Source organism: Bos taurus, chromosome 4, assembly GCF_002263795.3.
Source record: "Bos taurus isolate L1 Dominette 01449 registration number 42190680 breed Hereford chromosome 4, ARS-UCD2.0, whole genome shotgun sequence".
Classification (NCBI taxonomy): Eukaryota; Metazoa; Chordata; class Mammalia; order Artiodactyla; family Bovidae; genus Bos; species Bos taurus.
The window spans coordinates 10779384-10798662 of NC_037331.1; the positions used below are offsets into that span (position 1 = coordinate 10779384).

Consider the following 19279-nt stretch of genomic DNA (forward strand, 5'->3'; position numbering starts at 1 on the left):
TCACCAGTGATACTCTGAGGTTTTGTTTGGAGGCGATTTCTCCAAATTAAAATGTGATATTAAGTCTCTGCAGTAAAGGAGGCTGTGGTGATGTGCAGTGGTTGGTCATGATGGCTGGTTAGTTGGCAAAGAGCAGCACAGTTTGAATGTCCGTGGAAGGATTTCTGAGAGACTTAGGTAGAAGGCATTGGATGTCTGGAAATGGAGACTGGACACTGATCAGTGACCTAAGAGACTGGCTGATCAATGCTTAAATTAATGGAAAAATCTCTGAAATCTTTCAGAGGTTTTGGAGGAAGGTATATTAGGAAAGTCTTCCTGACCTAAGTTAGTTTATAGTTTCAATGGCTGTGTTTTCTCTCCTTCAATGCTTTTCACAGATCTTAAACATATTAATTTTATGTCCAGAAGAACAAAAATTAAAAATACGGTTAGTTTTAAATTTTCAAATGTGGCTTCTCTGTGTCTTCCTGTGTCTGCATGTGCATATATTATCATCCTTTTTCTTTATGTTTCCAGCCAATTCCCCAACCTCCCTCCCCACCCCATACAAGTTGTCTATGGATTGATTCAGTAAAATCCGTTTTCCTAAGCTTAAGTTAGGAGGGAGGCATCTTATTTCCTCTCTCAAAATGACAAATGATTGTTTCTTTCTGAGCTTATCTAAGTATGCTTTCCTAAATATGTCTTCTGATCCGTCCTCTTCATGAATAATCTTAAACTCTGTGTTAATTACAATGGTAAGGTGTTGAACTGTAACCTAGCCAATGAAAGAACTACTATTTTAGACCTTATTATCAAGAAAATGAGTCCTTGCTAAGCCTTTAGGAAGAGATCTTGTTCTAAGAATATTTCTTATAACTTAGCTGTCCCACTCACGGCTCAGGTGGAGAAAAGGTCACACTCAGCTACCACCTCCAATCCTATAACGCTTTGGTTTTCCACCCCATGTGTGTGTTCTTCCGTCCCAAAGATATCAGTGGTTATGGTTTAAGGGTGTGGGCTTCCCAGGCAGTGCTAAAGAATCTGACTGCCAATGCCTGGAGATGCAAGGGTCAGGAAGATCCCCTGAAGGAGGAAATGGCAACCCACTACAGCATTATTGCTTGGAGGATCCCATGGACAGAGGACTATAGTCCACGGAGCTGCAAAGAGTCAGACACGACTGAGCACACACACGTGCATGGTTTAAGGGTATGGGTTCCCTTGGCAGGTTTGACACAAAGAAATTGTTTCATAATGGCTACTATTGGCAAATATTTGTTGTATAGCTGAATGAAAGGTGTGTGAAACATCTGTTCAATCAATGATAATGAATGAAGGAATGAATGAGAAGGGTTGGAGCTCTGTGATGAGTGTTTCTATCATTTCTTTCCAACATCTCTCCTTCCTCCAGAAGCCATGGTATCAACATGGATCCAAAGGTCGATTTTGGGCCAAAGCTGGCAGGCAGCTGACCATTTGAATTCAAGTTACCCCATCGGAGAGTCAGATTTTACAGTATGATGGGAAATTATTTTTGTTCAACATCACAAGGGTAATGATATTTATTTGTATTCCCCAGTAGAACACAAAGGGGAAAATGTAGTCTTGATGTATCCTTTATGAAAAATTTCCTTGGATCTCCAGAGGCTAGCAATTCTCGGTGCAATTACATTGCATGAAGAACCTACAAATTGCTTCTGTTTGCCTGTATTAGTTCATCATGGTTCTCATTTAATCCTCATTTTTTTCCATTTCATGCTTTCCAGATCTAAAAATCTTTCTAATAGTGGCTGTTATACATTCTAATGATACTTAATTTGTTGCCTTTTATCCAGCCTTAATCTCCAAAACTATCTTAAAAATCAATGACTATATCAATTCTAACGATCTGATGTGATGTTGGACAGTTCAAGTCTGGTCCCACAATAATGAAAAAAAACAAAACAGCAATGATAAAAGAATGTGATACTTTCTTGTTCTAGATTTCTTAGCTGTGCTTCCCAAACGTATACAAAATAGGCTGATAGTCCTGGGTGGTTTTGCATTAACAAAGGTATGAGAACCGTGCTTTGGAGGTTATAGTCAAAGTGAAGATTGAAGATGGCTACACTGACAAAGACAATAACCTTGGTATTTTTGCATGAAAGTGAAAGTGAAGTCGCGCAGTCGTGTCCGACTCTGCGACCCTATGGACTGCAGCCCACCAGGCTCCTCTGTCCATGGGATTCTCCAGGCAAGAATACTGGAGTGGGATGCCATTTCCTTCTCCAGGGGATCATCCCGACCCAGGAATTGAACCCAGGTCTCCTGCATTGCAGGCAGACGCTTTAAGTATTTTTGCATATGGTTTTCTAATTTATATTTTTGGATTATCTTGCCATCTCCTGTAATACAAGCAAGATGAGATGTTAGCATCCCAGATAATACGGAATGAGCTTAGGAGATGAGATGAATGAATGAAAAGATGGATATATTTCTGTAGAAAATATGCACACATACAACTCCATGGACCGAGGAGCCTGGCAAGCCAGAGGTCATAGGGTCACAAAGAGAGTCAGACACAACTGAAACACACATACAACTTTTGCTTTATCATTACTCTTTATTAATTCATACATGGATACAGGGCAAGCATTTCACGTCATTTTGGCACTGTGCACAATTCTATAGTAAGCTGTTTGATCTTATTCAGCCACTACTATATTAGCACAATAGCATTTAGAATATTTCAGCAAAATGTTATCACGTTTGTACTAGAGCTGCCAGAAATACTGTTTTCCATGTTTGTAAACAAAAATAGGAACACTATTACATAAACACTGTGATTGGAAAAATACCCTCTTTTCAAATCCTCCCTTACATTCAAGTAAAGGAGACATAAACTACTTTAGTATCCAAAATACATTTTCTCTGGAAGAATATATTTTTCTTTTGTCTTTCCAAAACTATATCATCTCTAAAACTATATCATCTCTGAAAGGCAGTGGCATAAGAGCACATACTTGAGACTTGAGATGTGGAGGGCTTTGATGTATCTCTTCATTTAGAATACAAGTAAGGTAACTGAGTACTGTTGCAAACTCACAAATTAATCTCAGGTGCCGGTAATGATACTGGTTTACTCAGGGAGTTTTGAAGATTTTATATGAAAGTAAAGAGAGGTATGGGAATATAACATTGGATTTTAATGAGAAACTCTTATTTTAAATGAGTTGGTATACAGTTAAACTTGTAGTGGTTCATTGTTTTTCCCCCCTCCTGTTTCACTAATAGCATCAAACAAGAGGTCAACTACAAACTGATTTCTAATTAGCCCTACTGAATCTTTCTGGAAAAGGCTGAGATCTTGTTAAGCTTAGAAGCTGGGTGGAAAGCAGTTAATGGAGTTATATGGGGTCTTTTAATTACCAGCCTTAAACAAATTTATCTTTTACTGCTAGATAGCACCCAAGGGCAAGAGGTAATCTGCTTTAGAAACCTCGAGTGATTTGCTTTATAAATCCTGGAGTTTAGGAAAGTGGAAAACTCTCTTTAGAGAGAGTATTCTCTTCCACTAGGAATTTGAGTTTTTGGCAGTTTTGTGAAAAATTTAGTGATGGGTTCTTTGTGACCTCCCAATTTATAAATGTTAGTAACCAAAGCACATTCAACATGAAAGCCAATTCCTTCTTACAGAAGTCAGGACCTGCCCAAGACCAAGCTGAGCACACAGTATTAGTAAAGTAATGAACACATATAAAACTGACTTTTTTTTTTTTTTTTCATTCAAAGCCTTATATCTTCCTGCCAAATGCAGGTCTTTTTTCCCCACAAACTTAGTCATCTCTACACTAGAAAGCCACGTTGTTTTGAGGAGGTCAAGTTGTAATTTGTGCGGTTTACATTGTGGGTGTGTCTGTGGATGGTAAAAATCTGAATAACATCAGAATTGATTGAAATTAAAAAAAGAAATAAAAAAATCAGAACCATAGCCAAATACCAAAGTATCCTAATTTAAAAGTTTTGAGTTAAAAAGAAAACCATTGATGGTGACTTGAATTTTTCGAAGGTAGAAATGGCTCAAGATTAACAAGGAGCACCCTGGATCTGAACTAGGTCCACTCATGTTTTACTCGGATACTTTGCTTACTTTACTCTGACATTTGTATATCTCAGTCCTGGATGAAAGATGGTATTCACAGGAATTCACAAGTGTTGCAGAGTTCACAGGTGTTGTAGAGGGAGACTCCATTCCTCCACTGTCTCCCGGAAGCAAGAGTACCAAGTAAAACTGTCTTCAGATTCACTATGGACAAATGCACTTGATACTTCTCACAAATGAGATGTGTGCTCCTGGGAGGATGGAGATCACTTGAGATGGAGGGTTGGTCTTGCTCCCAGGAAATGAGGGCTCAGGGACCACAAGGCTGTTGGCGTCACATTTCAAGCGGATGACTCTTGCTCAATGATCTCCATAGCGACGACCTCAGCACCCTCCACGGTGATGACCTCAGCAGCACCCTCCACGGCGATGACCTCAGCAGCACCCTCCACGGCGATGACCTCAGCAGCACCCTCCACGGCGATGACCTCAGCACCCTTCATGGAGATGACCTCCCCTCCCTCCATGGGGATGACCTCGGCAGCCTCCTCGCCCAGGTTGTCGGCGGGCTCGTTCTGCGGCTCCTGGTGGCAGATGTAGATCGGTGGAGTCTCAGCCAGGGCGGCGGCGGCGGCGGCAGTGGCGGCGGCGGCATTGGCCGCACGGTGGGCCCGGCGGCGGCCATTCCAGCGCCGAGCTTGGTACTGGTTCCACTGACGCTTCAGGGCAGCCTGGACCTGGAAGACGAAAGAGAACCTTCTGTTCATATCACTGTCAGGAATGCCCTGAGCACAATTCTCGGTGCTCATCAGAGGCTGTGTGTGTGTGTGTGTGTGTGTGTGTGTGTGTGTGTGTGTGTGTTAGTTGCTCAGTCGTGTCCAACTCTTTGGGACTCCGTGAACTGTAGCCCGCCAGGCTCCTCTGTCCATGGGATTCTCCAGGCAAGAATACTGGAGTGGGTAGCCATTCCCTTCTCCAGGGCATTTTCCCCACCCAGGGATGGAATCCAGGTCTCCCCCACATTGCAGGTAGATTCTTTACCCGTTGAGCCGCTAGGGAAGCCCCCATCAGAGGTTTGGGGTGGCTGAATTTTTACTTCTCATCTAAAAGGGCTGTGTGGGAAAGGCTCTGGCTATGAAATACCCATCCTGGAGGAAGAATCTGCAGACCGGAGGACTGAGTAATTTGCCTCAGCTGCCCCTGGCAAGATTATTTGCTCTTTTGAGCGAAAGTTTCTTCATTAGAGCTTTTACACCATGAATGAAATTTGATTTGGTTTCATATTCAAGATGGCACGCTCATCATATTAAGAAGGCAGAATTTGAAACCTTTTTATCTGCTACAACTTCTGATACAGCAGAAGCTTTTATCTAAATCTACACGTTATTGGTCATGAAAAAGTATCTGGAAGCCATTTCACAGCTCTGGATTTTATGATAATGGCCTTATACTGTTGATTTTCCTTTATCCAGCATGGCATGAGATGAGGTGTGCCCAATAAAACTCTGGTTAGTGGTTAACAAACCATGTATTATTCGTTTTTTGTAACGCTAGATGTCATGGTGTTTGGGAAGGAGCAGTTACTCAATAAATGTTTTCTGAATGGTGTCAACATCCATTCTAGAATGAGTTTCTAACGCCAAGAAAATGACCATCCATGACTGTATTGTAATTAGTGTATTGACATCCAGTGGCATTAAGGTGAGGGTGCTAAAAATGTCTAGACTGAATCTGAGGAAGAAATGGAAGTTTTATTTCATGCAAATATGAAAGCCTGAGTTTTGATATAAGACTTAGGAACACAGGTTTTGGAGAACCTGAGTCCCTCCCTGAGGTGAGTTATAAAGCACTGGGTCATCTACATTTACTGTTAGGTATTCTCTCTCATGCCATGGTGTATGATTTGGAGAACTGCTCGGGAGCTGCAGTGGGTTGCTAATTTTGGAATTACCAGAAGCAAACACTCGTAATAGTAACATCCCATCACCTTTCAATGCCGTTTCCACTGACAAGGCCATTTCACTGTGTCTCATTTGATGCCATGAAAAAGTATTGAACTTTAGGTCAAGAAACCTGCTCTGCCCACATTAGCCATGAAAATCTTGGGCAGGAGAGTTAACCCCTCTGAGATTACTTTCTTCGATACAACTCTTCTATCTCACCTAGCTGCCTGATGGATTACATGGCTACAGTATGAATCGAGTGGCATCTAAGACGTAAGTATAACACCAAACAAGGAGGCTAGTAGTATTCCTACGGTGATACCCTTATTATGGCAGGATGGTGGTCTTTAGACTGAAGGAAACTCGTCTGTCATATGTGTGGATGTGTATCTTTGGGGGGTGGTGTTGCCAAGGATATAAAAAGAGCTCTTGATGACATAGTTTCTGATCTCATGTTCAGTTATTTCTCATATATTCTAAGCTAGGTCTCCACAGAGAGTCCTCAACAGCCTGGAAAATATTGGATGCTAATGAGAATGAAAGTGAAAAGTTGCTCAGTGCCGTCTATGGGGTCGCACAGAGTCGGACACGACTGAAGCGACTTAGCAGCAGCAGCAGCAGCAGCAATGCGAATGAAAGTTTTCTTCACATTGTGATTTGTGCTGGGAAAAGGGTGTTGTTCAATGTTTTTGGGAAAAGGAAAGGTAATACCCTTGATGGGAAGATTACCCTAGCAATGTATTTTCAAATACGAACGCTCTTATTAAAGGTATTGATGAATGAATAGTTCAGACTCTCCTCTTGCATCACCCACTTTGTCTTCTACTTCACTCCTGAAAAAGCTACCATGTTTCCCTGTCAGTTTGTGAGCTTTGCTTTGCAATCTATGCAGTATGGAGAGTTACAGAATTGAAGAGACTAGACTGATTATATAAGAAAAGGCTGATATGAAACCTTAGCTGAATCCATTTGGGAAAGAACATCCCTCCTGAGTTATACTTTCAGCTAAATACCTGTGGCCATGGCATTCTTCCTTTAGCACCTCTTCAAGAACCTAGTAAATATTTCAATTGCTTTCCAATTTGGGGGCTGTACTGTCTATTAGACAATAGGTCCTTAAATGCTGAGTTTATGATCTAGGAACTATCAAATGCCCTGCTGAATTAGGAAATATACAGCTCAGAGAACCACTGTCCCCAGACAAAGGGACTGATGGTTTCTGTGGATTCAAAATCTCCTAAATACCAACGTTGTCTTTATAGCTAAAACGTAACCCAGATATTTAGAGATATTTAAATGTATTTAAAGATAAACGTAACACAGATATTTAACACTGTCTGAGGCGGACAGTGCCCAGCAGGGGTAAAAAAGGAAGTCCTTTGTTTTGCCTCATCTGTCTTTTTAAAATAATCTCCACTGGAGGATCTATGCATACTAATGAAGTACCCAGCATGAGGCCAAAGGGTTTGAAGTCTATTTTAATTTTTAAAAATTATGACAGAAATGTTCATTGCCTCCTGTAATTGTATTCCAGAATTATAAGCTATCCTTTTGTGTGGAGATGGCAATCTGCTTCCATTTGTAAACCACACATGTAAGAATAGGCCCTTAGCAGCATGTGAAAGACACTTCAATAATTTCAGTTTAATAAGGGCAATTATCTCCTACAATACCTCAGGTTGAGCCTAACAGTGCTTTGATCACAAGAATATGGGCATTGAATCTATTTTGAAAAAACAGAGGAGACTTTGGTTGCTTCTGAAAAGCATCAGAAATATAAGGAGTTGCCCATGGGGAGCGTAGAATACACAAAGTTTTGAATTATATAAATGCATTGCTAGTTATAAAAGCAATTAACAGATCACATCACATTTTCCCGATTATGCCAAATTTATTGTCAACTGTAAAAAAAAATATGAGTCCTGATGGCTTGAAGGAATAATGATTATAGCTGGTTCTATTTGTAACTAACTGTATAGGGTGGGTAACATTTGGAGGTCTCTCTTTCTATATTTGTGAAAAAGAAAATCAGGTTGGAATCTTCGTGGTTGTTTGGATGTTTTAGTCTTTGGCCTTTGTTTTCCTGTTAAGTTCATTGTAAGAACTTGCATTATGTGCTCTTGAATGGAAAATGAGCTTTATCTCAAGAGTTCTGATCGTTTTTTGTCTAGGACAAAGAAATCATAGCTTAGCTTTGGGTCTTGAAGCTGACTTTCTTGAGTTTTCTAGAAAGGCAGTATTTTTGAAAACCAAGTTTTATTGAATAAATTTTTAAATAGAAAAATTTAGCTTTGCATATGAAGTGATAACATTACTGATCTGGAAATAGCACTAGGGACATAAGGAGAATCCCTTGCAAACAGGAAAGGGAAGTGGTGAGTACAGAGCTAGGAAAAATTGGGCATCTTGATGACTGTAATCTGGAGAAAGAAATGGCTACCCACCCCCGTATTCTTGCCCAGAGAATCCCATGGACAGAAGAGCTTGGCAGACCCCAGTCCATGGAGTCGCAAAGAGTTGGATGCAACTAAGCACATAGCTGTAGTCATCTTTTTGACGTCTCTTAGATCCTTAGTAACTGAAATGATTGGATGGTCAGTGTCCACTGTCTGGGAAGAGTTGTGGGAAATGTTTTTTACATAAGCGTGCTCTCACAGTCACCTCCTGACACCCGGCACTGGAATTCTCAAAAATCCTTTCCTCCACTGACTGTGATCCATTTCCATGGCAGGAATCACTGACCACAAATGGATAATAATGAAAAATTAAAACCTTTATCTTCATTGTGGAACTGATGTATCAGTCCCCTAGATTTCTGCTAAAATGTAACTCAGTCAGGCAAAGCCTGATCACAGCCCTATCTCAGATGCAGCTGGAAATCACTTCCTGCAGGAGCAAGTGCCCTGCCCGTGTTCAGTGTGGTAAGATAATATGCCCACAGAAGACCCAGCTGAGGCCCAGATGCCTACAATTCATGGGACTGTGATATTGCATTTGGCACACTACATAATTTCTATATTATTAGAAATGTCACACTTGTACGTTCCCCCAGTAACATGATACTAATTAAAATGGAGATGGTTTCTTTAATTCTAAAAGCAGAGAGAACACACTTGAACTAGAGACTTTCAACTGTCAGGCGCACCTCTGGGCCCACTTTCTATGCCTGCCACTTCAGAGACAGCATCATGGTTAAGACACAATCAATATTGAGGTATTTTTATAAGTGCATGCAGTTCTCTAGTGTTTTCAAAGTATACTCTGCCTGAACCTGATTTTTATATTAGCCCTATACTGATATTATTTTAGATGAAAATATTTATTTTGTATGCCACCTGAGCCAATTCAAAAGGCAGGGATATATGTTCACAGGAACTGATATAAAGATGGGGTGACCTAAGTCCTATATATTTATTAGTTTTTACTATTCTTAAAGAGATACTTCGTTGCTAACAGAAAGATGTTTTACATTTCTATCTCAGGCTTTCAGGATAGTCCCTAGCAATAAAGAATGTACAGTATATTTTTGTTGGATTAAGGAAGGAGTTGATGGATGAATGAAGGAATAAAATATATCAATTAAAACAGAGAACAGGAGCAACAGTATTGCAATTTGAGGGCTGGAGATGAGCAAGAGGTTGCAGAGCTGCAAAATATCATAGGTGCTCACTGAATGTTGTTTAACTGAAGCAATAAAGACTAGAAAATTCATTAAATATCAATTGATAATGGTTAGACAATGGTTCTAATTACCAACTTGGAAATAATATATAGATCTCTTAACAAAATGTGATATGCTTTGGTATAAAATTATTAATAAAGATTGATTTAAAATGATCACAGATACTTTAACATTAAAAGTTATGAGGTGTATAACTCAAAGAAGTATACTAATGAAGCTTCAGGAAGGAGACATATATATAATGCTGTGCAGTGGAAGATTTAGTCCATTTAACTAGGAATCAGGAAATCTGGGTTCTAGTCCTGGTTATAAGCTATGATTGTGACATTGTGCAAGTCACGTGATCTTTTTGGAGTTTTGATTTCTCACCTGACAAACGAGGGAGCTTTCAAATCACATTCTTTGCAGCCCTGGAAGTTCTTTGGTACAAATTTAAGCAGCTCCACTTATGTTTTACAAATTGGGCTTCCATGTAGAATATCATTGGAAGAAAGGGAACTCTGGCTAAAAAAACCCTTTAAAACACTGGCCATGTGGATCTCTAGGTTTTCCTGATCTAAATATTCAGGTAACAAATTACTTACTCCCTTTTGAGTCTTAACTCCAGGGTGATTTTCCAAGAGTTGAATAGGTGTTGTGACACTGGCATCAGGCAAATGGAAAAGAAGGCAGTGACTCAAGATAGACTGGCTAGATACTGGCTCTGCCCTAGTGATGGGTTGGTCCTTCCCAAGGGAATGGGGATGTGACTTGGGTTCTATGGGAACCCAGAATAGCTTTCACTGTTGCTTCTCAGGGTTCCAACCAGCTTACGGTACAATGCCAGGAAATGTGAATTTATCTACCTGTCTGGATAATATCTGCAATTGTACCACACAAGAACATAGATAAGATTCAACTTGCAGTAGTGGAAAAAATAAGATCGGGCTAGTCAGGAAACCCTGTAAGGTCAACTGTAGAAGTGAGAGATAGTGCAAAGTGCACAGAGGCCCTCGGGAGGTGGTAAAGTGCTGGCTTCATATAAAGAGGTGACACTATTACGTGAAAGGCACGCTTACCTCGTGGTTGCAGAAGCAGTAGATGATGGCCACGAAGAATCCCTAAAAAGAGGAGGAAAAATGGAGCTGAAGTTATTTTTGTGTGTGTTGTGTTGTTTAGTAATCAATACAAATAGACAACCTGGAGAGGAATATTTCACTACGGCAATAGCAAGTCAAAGCTTGATGGAAAAACAATTACTACCACTCATGTCCAGGGCTTAGCTCCAAGACTATTCCATCAGGAATGACTTTTTCTCATAAGGATTCTATTTTTTGGCTACAAGGACTGTTCTCATTAATCTGGTTAATATATTGCTTCCCTTAACATGGAGACTTATAGCAGAATATGCTGATTATAGGGGATATGAAAAGAATTTTTGTACCCCAAAAACTTAAAAACGAGGCTCTTGTAGAGTTTAGTAGAGAGAACTTTTGCAAGCACACATTACAATGCATGGCTATAGGCCTGACTCTGACCTGTCTCCTTGTGGTGAACTAGCGCAGTACTGTACCCACAGCTAAGTCCACCTTGCCAAACAGGACATGGATTTAGTAACTACTCTGAAGTTCCTGTCACCATTCAAGATTCCTGCGTCCCCAAGCTTGTGTCTAGAGAAATGGTCAAAATTGTTGATGATGATCCAGTTTGGAAAGCCAACTGGCATGGATTACATGGGTCTTCAACACTCTCCTCAAAAAAGTAAAACCCAATGTGGCCCTCAGATGTGGGGGAGAAGGAGAGGTCAACGACTGTGGGAGTAACTCTGTCCTCAGCACTGGGCAAGTGGGTCAATTTCTGGACAAATACTTCAGTTGTTGTTGTTTAGTCACTCAGTCACTTCTGACTCTTGTGTGACTCCATGGATGGTTGCCCGCCAGGCTCCTCTGTCCATGGGATTTCCAGATGTATTCTCAAAGTTCAGGCCTCCCATTTCCTGTTTCCTTGCCCAGTTTTAAGATTCAAAACGTGGGGAAGCAGGCAGTGAGGAAGACAGAGAGGGCCACCTCCCTTCCAGGTAATGCGTGTTCGAAAGGCTCATTCTCATCACAGAGGAGCCCCAGACAACTGTGGCCCCTGCTCCAAGTAGCTGAGAGAGTGGCTGCATCCATGGTCCCCCCCTCACCCGGAAGTGAATCAGAGAGCGCATCACCCCTCACCTGGAAGTGAATCAGAGAGTGCATCACGAAGTCGTAGATCTTCCCAAGCACGGGGTGGGAAGGTCGCCAGGGAAGGATGACGAACTGGACCCCCAGAAGGGGCACCAGGATCAGGGTGGCCCTCACTGCCTTCAGGTATATGTACGAGTCCTCCTGCGATTCCTTTATTTTCTTCACAAGCACCCGGATGATGTTCAGCAGGAAGAAGAAGTTCAACTGCAAAGATTGACGATGTTCTGAGCAAATTCTCCCGGTGAACGTCCCTGAAGGACACCCCCTTGGGCCCAGTTCTTAGCTACCCAGTGTGTGTGGTGGGGTGGGGAGGAGGGCTGGCACCCACACTGGATGGAACACAAGAGACTGCCTGAGAACTGAGACCATCTGCTCCTTGTTATGACAACATGGAGCATCAGGGGGGCCAAATACTCTTTTTGAGCATGAATTAACATCCCTCCCTTTTTTTTTTCTAAATGAGAAAATAATATCCTGAATATGTAACTATATTAGGTTCAAATCTAAGGAAGATGTTTTATTCTTTATTTAGGTTTTTATCGTTTTTCCAAAGGGAAGTAAAAAATGATATTTTTAGATATCACCTTCTTATCATTTCATTAAGATTTCCCCCTTAGCTAGGACTAGTTAACTAAAAGTAAAATGGGGGTCTGAGAAATTTACCTGTAAAGCTTATGCAGTGGAGAAGGCTAACCCAAACTACTTCTTGTTTTCTAGTAACACTGTTTAAAGGAAATCACTTCACAGAGGCATAATGTACATTCAATAGAGATTCTAAGTTTACAATTGGGAAGTTTAGACAAATGTATGTACCAGAGTAACAACCACTCCAAACAAGAAAAGAGCACTTCCACCACCCCAGAAAGCCCCCTCTTGCCCCTTTGCAGTCAACAACTCCATCCCCCCACCTCTAGTAGCCACTGATTTCTAGCATCACAGAAATGGGAGTGTGTATACACACACACACACACACACACACATTGTGTATTCTTTGGTTACTTTGGTTTAACATACTATCTGTAAGATTCATTTGTGTTGTATATATTGGCATTTCATTCATTTTTACTGCTGAGTAGTACTGCATTATGTTAATAATACACACGTAATTTGTTTATTCATTCTCCTGTTTATGGAAATTGCAATGGTTTCCAAAATTTGATTGTTATGAATAAGCAGGCAGTGAATACCTGTGTACAGGTCTTTGTGGGGGCATGTTTTCATTTGGAAAAGTGACCTAAGAGTGGAAGGCAAGGCCTGTTCACATGGTGAATGTATGTTTAACTTTATGAGAAGCTGCCAAACTGCTTTCCAAAGAGGTGGCTTCATGTTACACTCCCTCCAGCATTATATGAGAATTCCAGCTGTTCTTCACGCTTGCCAGTACTTGGTATGGTCACTCTTTAATATCTGCTGTTCTTGTAGATCACAAAAAACTACTTTTGGCTGTGAAAGTTAGTTTTGAAACCAAGGTTGTTTTAACATTTTAATTGATCATTTATTTAAAAATAATCAGAGTGGTTTTTCTACCTGGAGTAGAAATAAATGTTGTTACCCCCAAAATTCAAGAAGGAAAGAGATCTTTAATAAAAATAAAATTCTTATGCAGTGGTGATAAATATTCAAGACCCACGTTAGTAGGTCCTTGTGAGCACAGTTGAACTAGTAAGTACATCGCTACTCTGAAAAATGGCAAAAGAAGTTGAATCTGCATTGGAAACGCCAGGAAAGTCAGGAGACAGTCTGGGTGTGACCCAGTTTGATCAGTTACTAATGGATGATTCTTCAGTACAGGAGAAGAGTATGATCTATGACTCTGACTGTTTTTATTTTTCTAATTCTTATCTGAAGAAAACAATCTTTGAGATTAATGGGGGAAATAATGTCTAAATATTAAATTTGATGGCTCTGATGATGGCCAACATATAGTAAACTATGGGTAGAAATAAAGAACTTGGATATAGATTCAGATAATCATAGTCTCTCCCTGCCCAACCTACTTGGCATGGGATTCTAAATGACTTAACTTGAGCCTTTGAGTCTAGTTTTCCTAATGAGTGAACCATCTTGATGTGTCCACTCTGAAGGACTGCTGTTAGCAAACAGCATGGCAATGTATGTGCAATGCCTGATACACTGTAAGTGCATGTTCAGTGGTAGTCATGATGATGGCTCGTGGACCAGAGGTGAGATGGAAGATGGTTTAGTTTGGCAGAGCCCAGTGGAAAATGGCACAAGGGGACTTTGTGGTCTCTCTCATTCTTATCAGCAACATCTTCACCTTTGGTCTGTATCTTTAATTAGGAGAATTTATTGAATTGTCTAAAAAAAAAAAAAAAACCCACTGTATTGTTGCTGTGGCTTGTATAGAAACAAGCTTATGCCCCTCCACTCAATTGTATTAAATAAAAATCATTAAAAAAAAAGATCCTTGGATCAAATTATTATTATAGATTATCATTAAATTAACTTCATTTTGGAGTTGGGCTACACATACTACATAAAACCATCTCAACAGAACACCCCAGAGAGATAACACTGTTAATAATGGATTTAAAAAGCAATTCTCACCACCAGTGCCCCCATGACCGGACCGTGGATGATGTAAAGCAGGTTGGTGTCCACACTCAGCCAGCAGCTGAATAAAAGAAGGGGGAATACATTAATATCACATTTTATTTACAAATAAATTGACTAACAACCACAATACTTACTTGTCATTGAATAACAGAGCCCGAGCAATAGCATGAGCAGTGCTTGGCAGCAGCGGGAGTCCTAAAATGGGAAAAAAAAAAGTGCAAAAGCTATGACTACAGCTGGTTGGAAAGAACAGTGACAAATTCAACATCTTGTCAAGATGTCGTCCTGATGTTCTTGTGCAAATTATCTTTGGTCAAAGCAGATAAAATGCTCTTACAACGTCACAAACTGTAATAGAGTTTGGTTAACAGCATCCAGTTACTTAAAAGCCTTTCACAAATTATCCAGTGTGGTAGATACATGATGATGACCAGCAACTGAGACCAGAAAGCTTTTCATTGTGTGTGAACTGGGCTCTGTTACAGAGGGGAGCAGGGTTGTCCTGAAGGGACGTGACCTTCAGGTCATACGCTGACCTGAGACAGCGTATGAAAGCCAAAGTCTGATTGCTCCAAAGATGCTCTCAATATTTCTTCTAGGCTTTTTGTTCTTCTGTTTACAACACGTGTGTTGATCCTATTTTCGCTGAATAAGAACACTGTAGCTCAGAATCTACTTCCCTGAGTAAACCTTGAAGTATTTGTCAAAAACAGCTGAATTTACAAATGGAATGAAGGATGTAGTTGCTGGCAGTGCACCCTGTCTGAATCTTTTACAAATTAACCTTCATTATATAAAAGTAATCTAGAGTAAAGTAATTTTTATAAAAAACAAAACATTCTCTTTTTCTCAGATGTACCCATGCCCAATAAAATATTGTTTCATGTGGTTGAGATTTGTAGACAGTTTTAAAACCTATCCTCAGATTAAGAAATGTGTCTCAGGTGAATTAGACTGCCACACTTTTTTTTTTCTGTGAATTTTGTGCAAAAGGATATTCAGAATATTGAGTTTTCATCTAAGAACCACCTCAGCTTCTTAACCCATGAAGCATATAGTTCAAAATGGGACCATCAATTAAATGTTTGACTTGAAAGAATTCTGAGTTGACTATTTACACAAGACATAACTGTGTTTTATTCACAGCAGTTCTAACACCCCACTCAGGTTTAGAATCAGAGATTCATCCTCTGGATTGATTTTGAAATGCACATTTTAGAGTTAGACAGAGAAGCAATATGGAGATTTCGCTTCTACCTTGTCATTTTGTAGAAAGGAAACGTGTTTCATACTTTAGAGTGTGGACTCTGTATCTGCTAATTCCTAGGGCTCGTCACCTTCCCCTAATCATGATGTCACTTTTTACACAGTTTAGTTCTTCTTTCCTTTTCCTCTTCTCCCTCCAGGCTTCCAGAGCCATAACAACCTTTCCCTTCCACTAAAGACAGTGAGAGAAAGAATAATCCTTCTCCCCCTAGGATTTTTCTCCTGGAGCGCTAGATATGTTTTATTTGTTCACTATAAAAGTTCATGGAGGGTAGGGAATTTCATTCTTTGGATTACAACAATGGGAGGGCCAGCAAGGCAAAGAATCAATCTGAAGTGGGTTGTAAAATAAATGAATTTTCTGAGAACTTCAGCATTTGAAGTTGCTTCGATTTGGGAGAAAATGACCAGTAAGTGGTCCCATGCCGACTTATAAGGAAGTAACTCCTGAAAGAAGCATTCTTTCATTTTCTCTTGGGGAGATTTGGATCTTCTCTCCATCAGGGCATGCTTTCTGCCCATCTGTCAGCTGGGTTTGTTTCCTGAAGACATTCTCATCACCACAGCCCTCTTTTGTGGCACTCACCCCCATGCCTACCACAGTCTGTCTGAACTTATTAAGAGTGTCTATCAAGTTCTCTTGGAGATTGAACTGTGGCCAGGACCTGTGTTCCATCTCTCCTCATAGAACCTGAGCCCTTGACTCTCTTCTGATCAGGACTAGCAGAAGACTACCATCAGACAGAGGTAACAGCAGATCAAAACTCAGCAGCAGAAGATACCTACCCCAGCCCAGGAGGTAGTACCACCACATGCGCTGCCCCTCAGCGAACACAGACACCACGATGAGAGTGTGCAGGTAGAGGCCTTCGCAGAGCATCCAGAAATAGTTGCACGACATCATGTACTGGTGGAAAAAGTGCAGAACCTTGCACATCGGCTGTTGGAAAGAAACGAAGATACTCAGAGGAAGACATCTGCAATGATTTGGCCATGAACAGAGGATGAACGTGAAAATGAGCCAAAGTATCTGCATTCAGCCAGACAGAGAGTTTCCCCGAGCATCTCTCAACATGTGTCACCTACTAGATGCAGAGATCAGGGTACTAGCTCATAGGTGATTAGTATCACATGTAAACAGCCAACTAGGGCAATGGAATTCCAGTGCCCCAAGTGTTCTTGTGGGCTGAGTTATATAGAGTTATTGTTGTTTAGTCTGCGCTAAGTTGCGTTTGACTCTTTGTGACCCCATGCACTGTAGCCCGCCAGGCTCCTCTGTTTATGGAATTCTCCAGGCAAGAATACTGGAGTGAGTCGCCATTTCCTTCTCCAGGGGATCTTCCCGACCCAGGGATGGAACCCGTGTCTCCTGCATTGGCAGGCGGATTCTTTACCACTGAGCCACCAGGGACTTATAGACTAGGCAAGTTTATTTTCTTATAATGTGTCTGAGAACCATAATTTCCGACAGCATCCAAGGATTCATCACATGACTTTTATGGCCCCTTTTCTATGGCCAATGAGGAGAATAACACAGAAATTGTTAATGCTGTCCTGAAGTTTACTGATCTGTTAATGATACCTACTTAACATTAAAAAAAAAAGAGAGAACTGGATGATCCATTTCTCATACATGAGCCAGGAGCTATGTTGAGCCCATCTGACCCGAGGGATTTTGTTTTTATAAGGGAGCCTTAGTTTCCACACTGGGGTCCAAATGTTTGGGACACAGAGATAAGGATGGCATCCTCACTTGGTACTGAATAATCCCTCCAAAAATATCCAATTCAAATATAAATAATAAAAGAGTTCATAGTGCTGCTTTTCAAATGTCAGCATGCATCAGAATCACTGGGAGAGCTTGTTAAAACACAGATTTGGGGGGCTCCAGTAGTAGAGATTCTAATTCTGAAGATCTAGGGTGAGCCATGAGATTCTCCTTTCTAGTAAGGATCCAAGTGACGCTTAAGCTGTTGGTTTAAGGGCCACACTTGGGATAGATTTCGGGTATATAAGGAGTTTCCTCAGCACCTGACTCCTGTTTTGCTTTCTTGCTAGCTTTCCGGTAATAATAACCCTAACCATTGAAGAGCACAAGCTTGTTCTTCCAGCAGATTCACAATGCAGTGGTGCAACGCCCTGGCTTTGATTCACATGCATACTAAAACCACCTGAGGAGGAGTTGGAGAACTGTTTGTCAAGATGCTGGAACAGTTGACGAACTGAAAGGCAAAACGTGTGCCTGTCAACTTGAAAACTGTCAGTGGGTCCAGTATTTAGTGCTAGCTGAATGAAGGAGGAAGATCCCCCAGTCAGAAAGTCAGCATTAACTTTGAAGGAAACCACTGCAGCCTTTCTCTCTAGAGAAATTTAGAAGATCCAGTGTTTTCAATTAAATGTGAATCTGTCATGCAGTCTTGGACTGATTTTTGATAACACCTCGGAGAAAATGAGCTTGAATCTGTGTGATTGTGGTCACAACTGGGTGTGTTTAGCAAAAAGAAAAAAACAAAACAAAACAAAAAAACGCTGGAGAAAAAGTCCCATATGAGATAAATATGTTGGAAAATGATCCAGAAATTGGCAAAGGCAACATTCTGGAAGTGATTGGGAAACAAGGCCAGAGAAAACAGAAACATGCTTTGGAGGGGGGCACCTGTTAGACATGTGGCAGGGGAATAAAAATTAACAGCTTGCTACACTCAAGGGTCTTTTCTCTATACAGTATAATGAGGGTATTATCACTTTGGGGATTTTCAAAGCCATGACTGAATGAGTTTTATATTCTCATGCCACAGCCCTTTTGGTTATTTGAGATTTAAAAACCTCTGAGTATGTGCATTCTGCTTTCACACTTAGTCATTTAAGATTTGAGCAGCATTTTACACATGCTCTGAGTTTCCATGTCTCCCATGCTGTGTAACACAGAAATGAAACTTGGTACCACGGTTAGAAAGTCATGAGTGCTTACGGCCATGACAATGGTAACAACTATGATATAAATAATAATAGCTAACGTGAGAGTTCTTGCGCGGCAGACTCAATTTTATGGGTTTTAGATGTATTGGTTCATTTCATCCTCACAAGCAACTCTTTGAGAAAGGCACTACGGTTATCATTATCAGGAAAGTGAAGCACAGTGAGATTAAGTAACTGGCTCAAGATTAATCTGTAGGTAGAAGAGTTGGGATTTGACATCCTGGGCTTTAGCAAGAACAATGCTATGGTATTTGAAGCAAGCCCCCTAAACACAACAAATATCAAACTGACTATTGCTCCATAGCTTTCTGACAGTTAACCAACATACTCCAAGGGAGTGTACAAAACTTCTAGTATTTACATGTGGTACATATTATAATGAAATATTACTGAGCCATTAAAAAGAATGAAATAATGCTATTTGCAGCAGCATGGATGGATGTAGAGGTTGTCATGCTGAGTGAAGTAAGTCAGACAGAGAAGACAAATATCATATGACATCCCTTATATTCAGGATATAGAAAGAAATGATACAAAAGAACTTATTTGCAAAGCA

The 19279-nt window shown here is 40.6% G+C and overlaps 1 protein-coding gene across 2 annotated transcripts in view; it reads right to left on the bottom strand.

The window, feature by feature from the left end:
* Window positions 1-2567: 2567 nt before the first annotated feature.
* The window catches only part of CALCR (calcitonin receptor), a 111286-nt gene continuing 94574 nt past the window's right edge, over window positions 2568-19279 (bottom strand). The window contains exons 8-13 of one of the 2 annotated variants that reach the window (XM_059885725.1): window positions 16531-16684; window positions 14613-14673; window positions 14470-14536; window positions 11890-12105; window positions 10750-10791; window positions 2568-4803 (exon numbers count right to left, since the gene is read on the bottom strand). In XM_059885725.1, coding sequence (XP_059741708.1) covers window positions 4408-4803; window positions 10750-10791; window positions 11890-12105; window positions 14470-14536; window positions 14613-14673; window positions 16531-16684 — 936 coding nt within the window. In that variant the 3' untranslated portion in view covers window positions 2568-4407. 2 annotated transcript variants of the gene reach the window in all.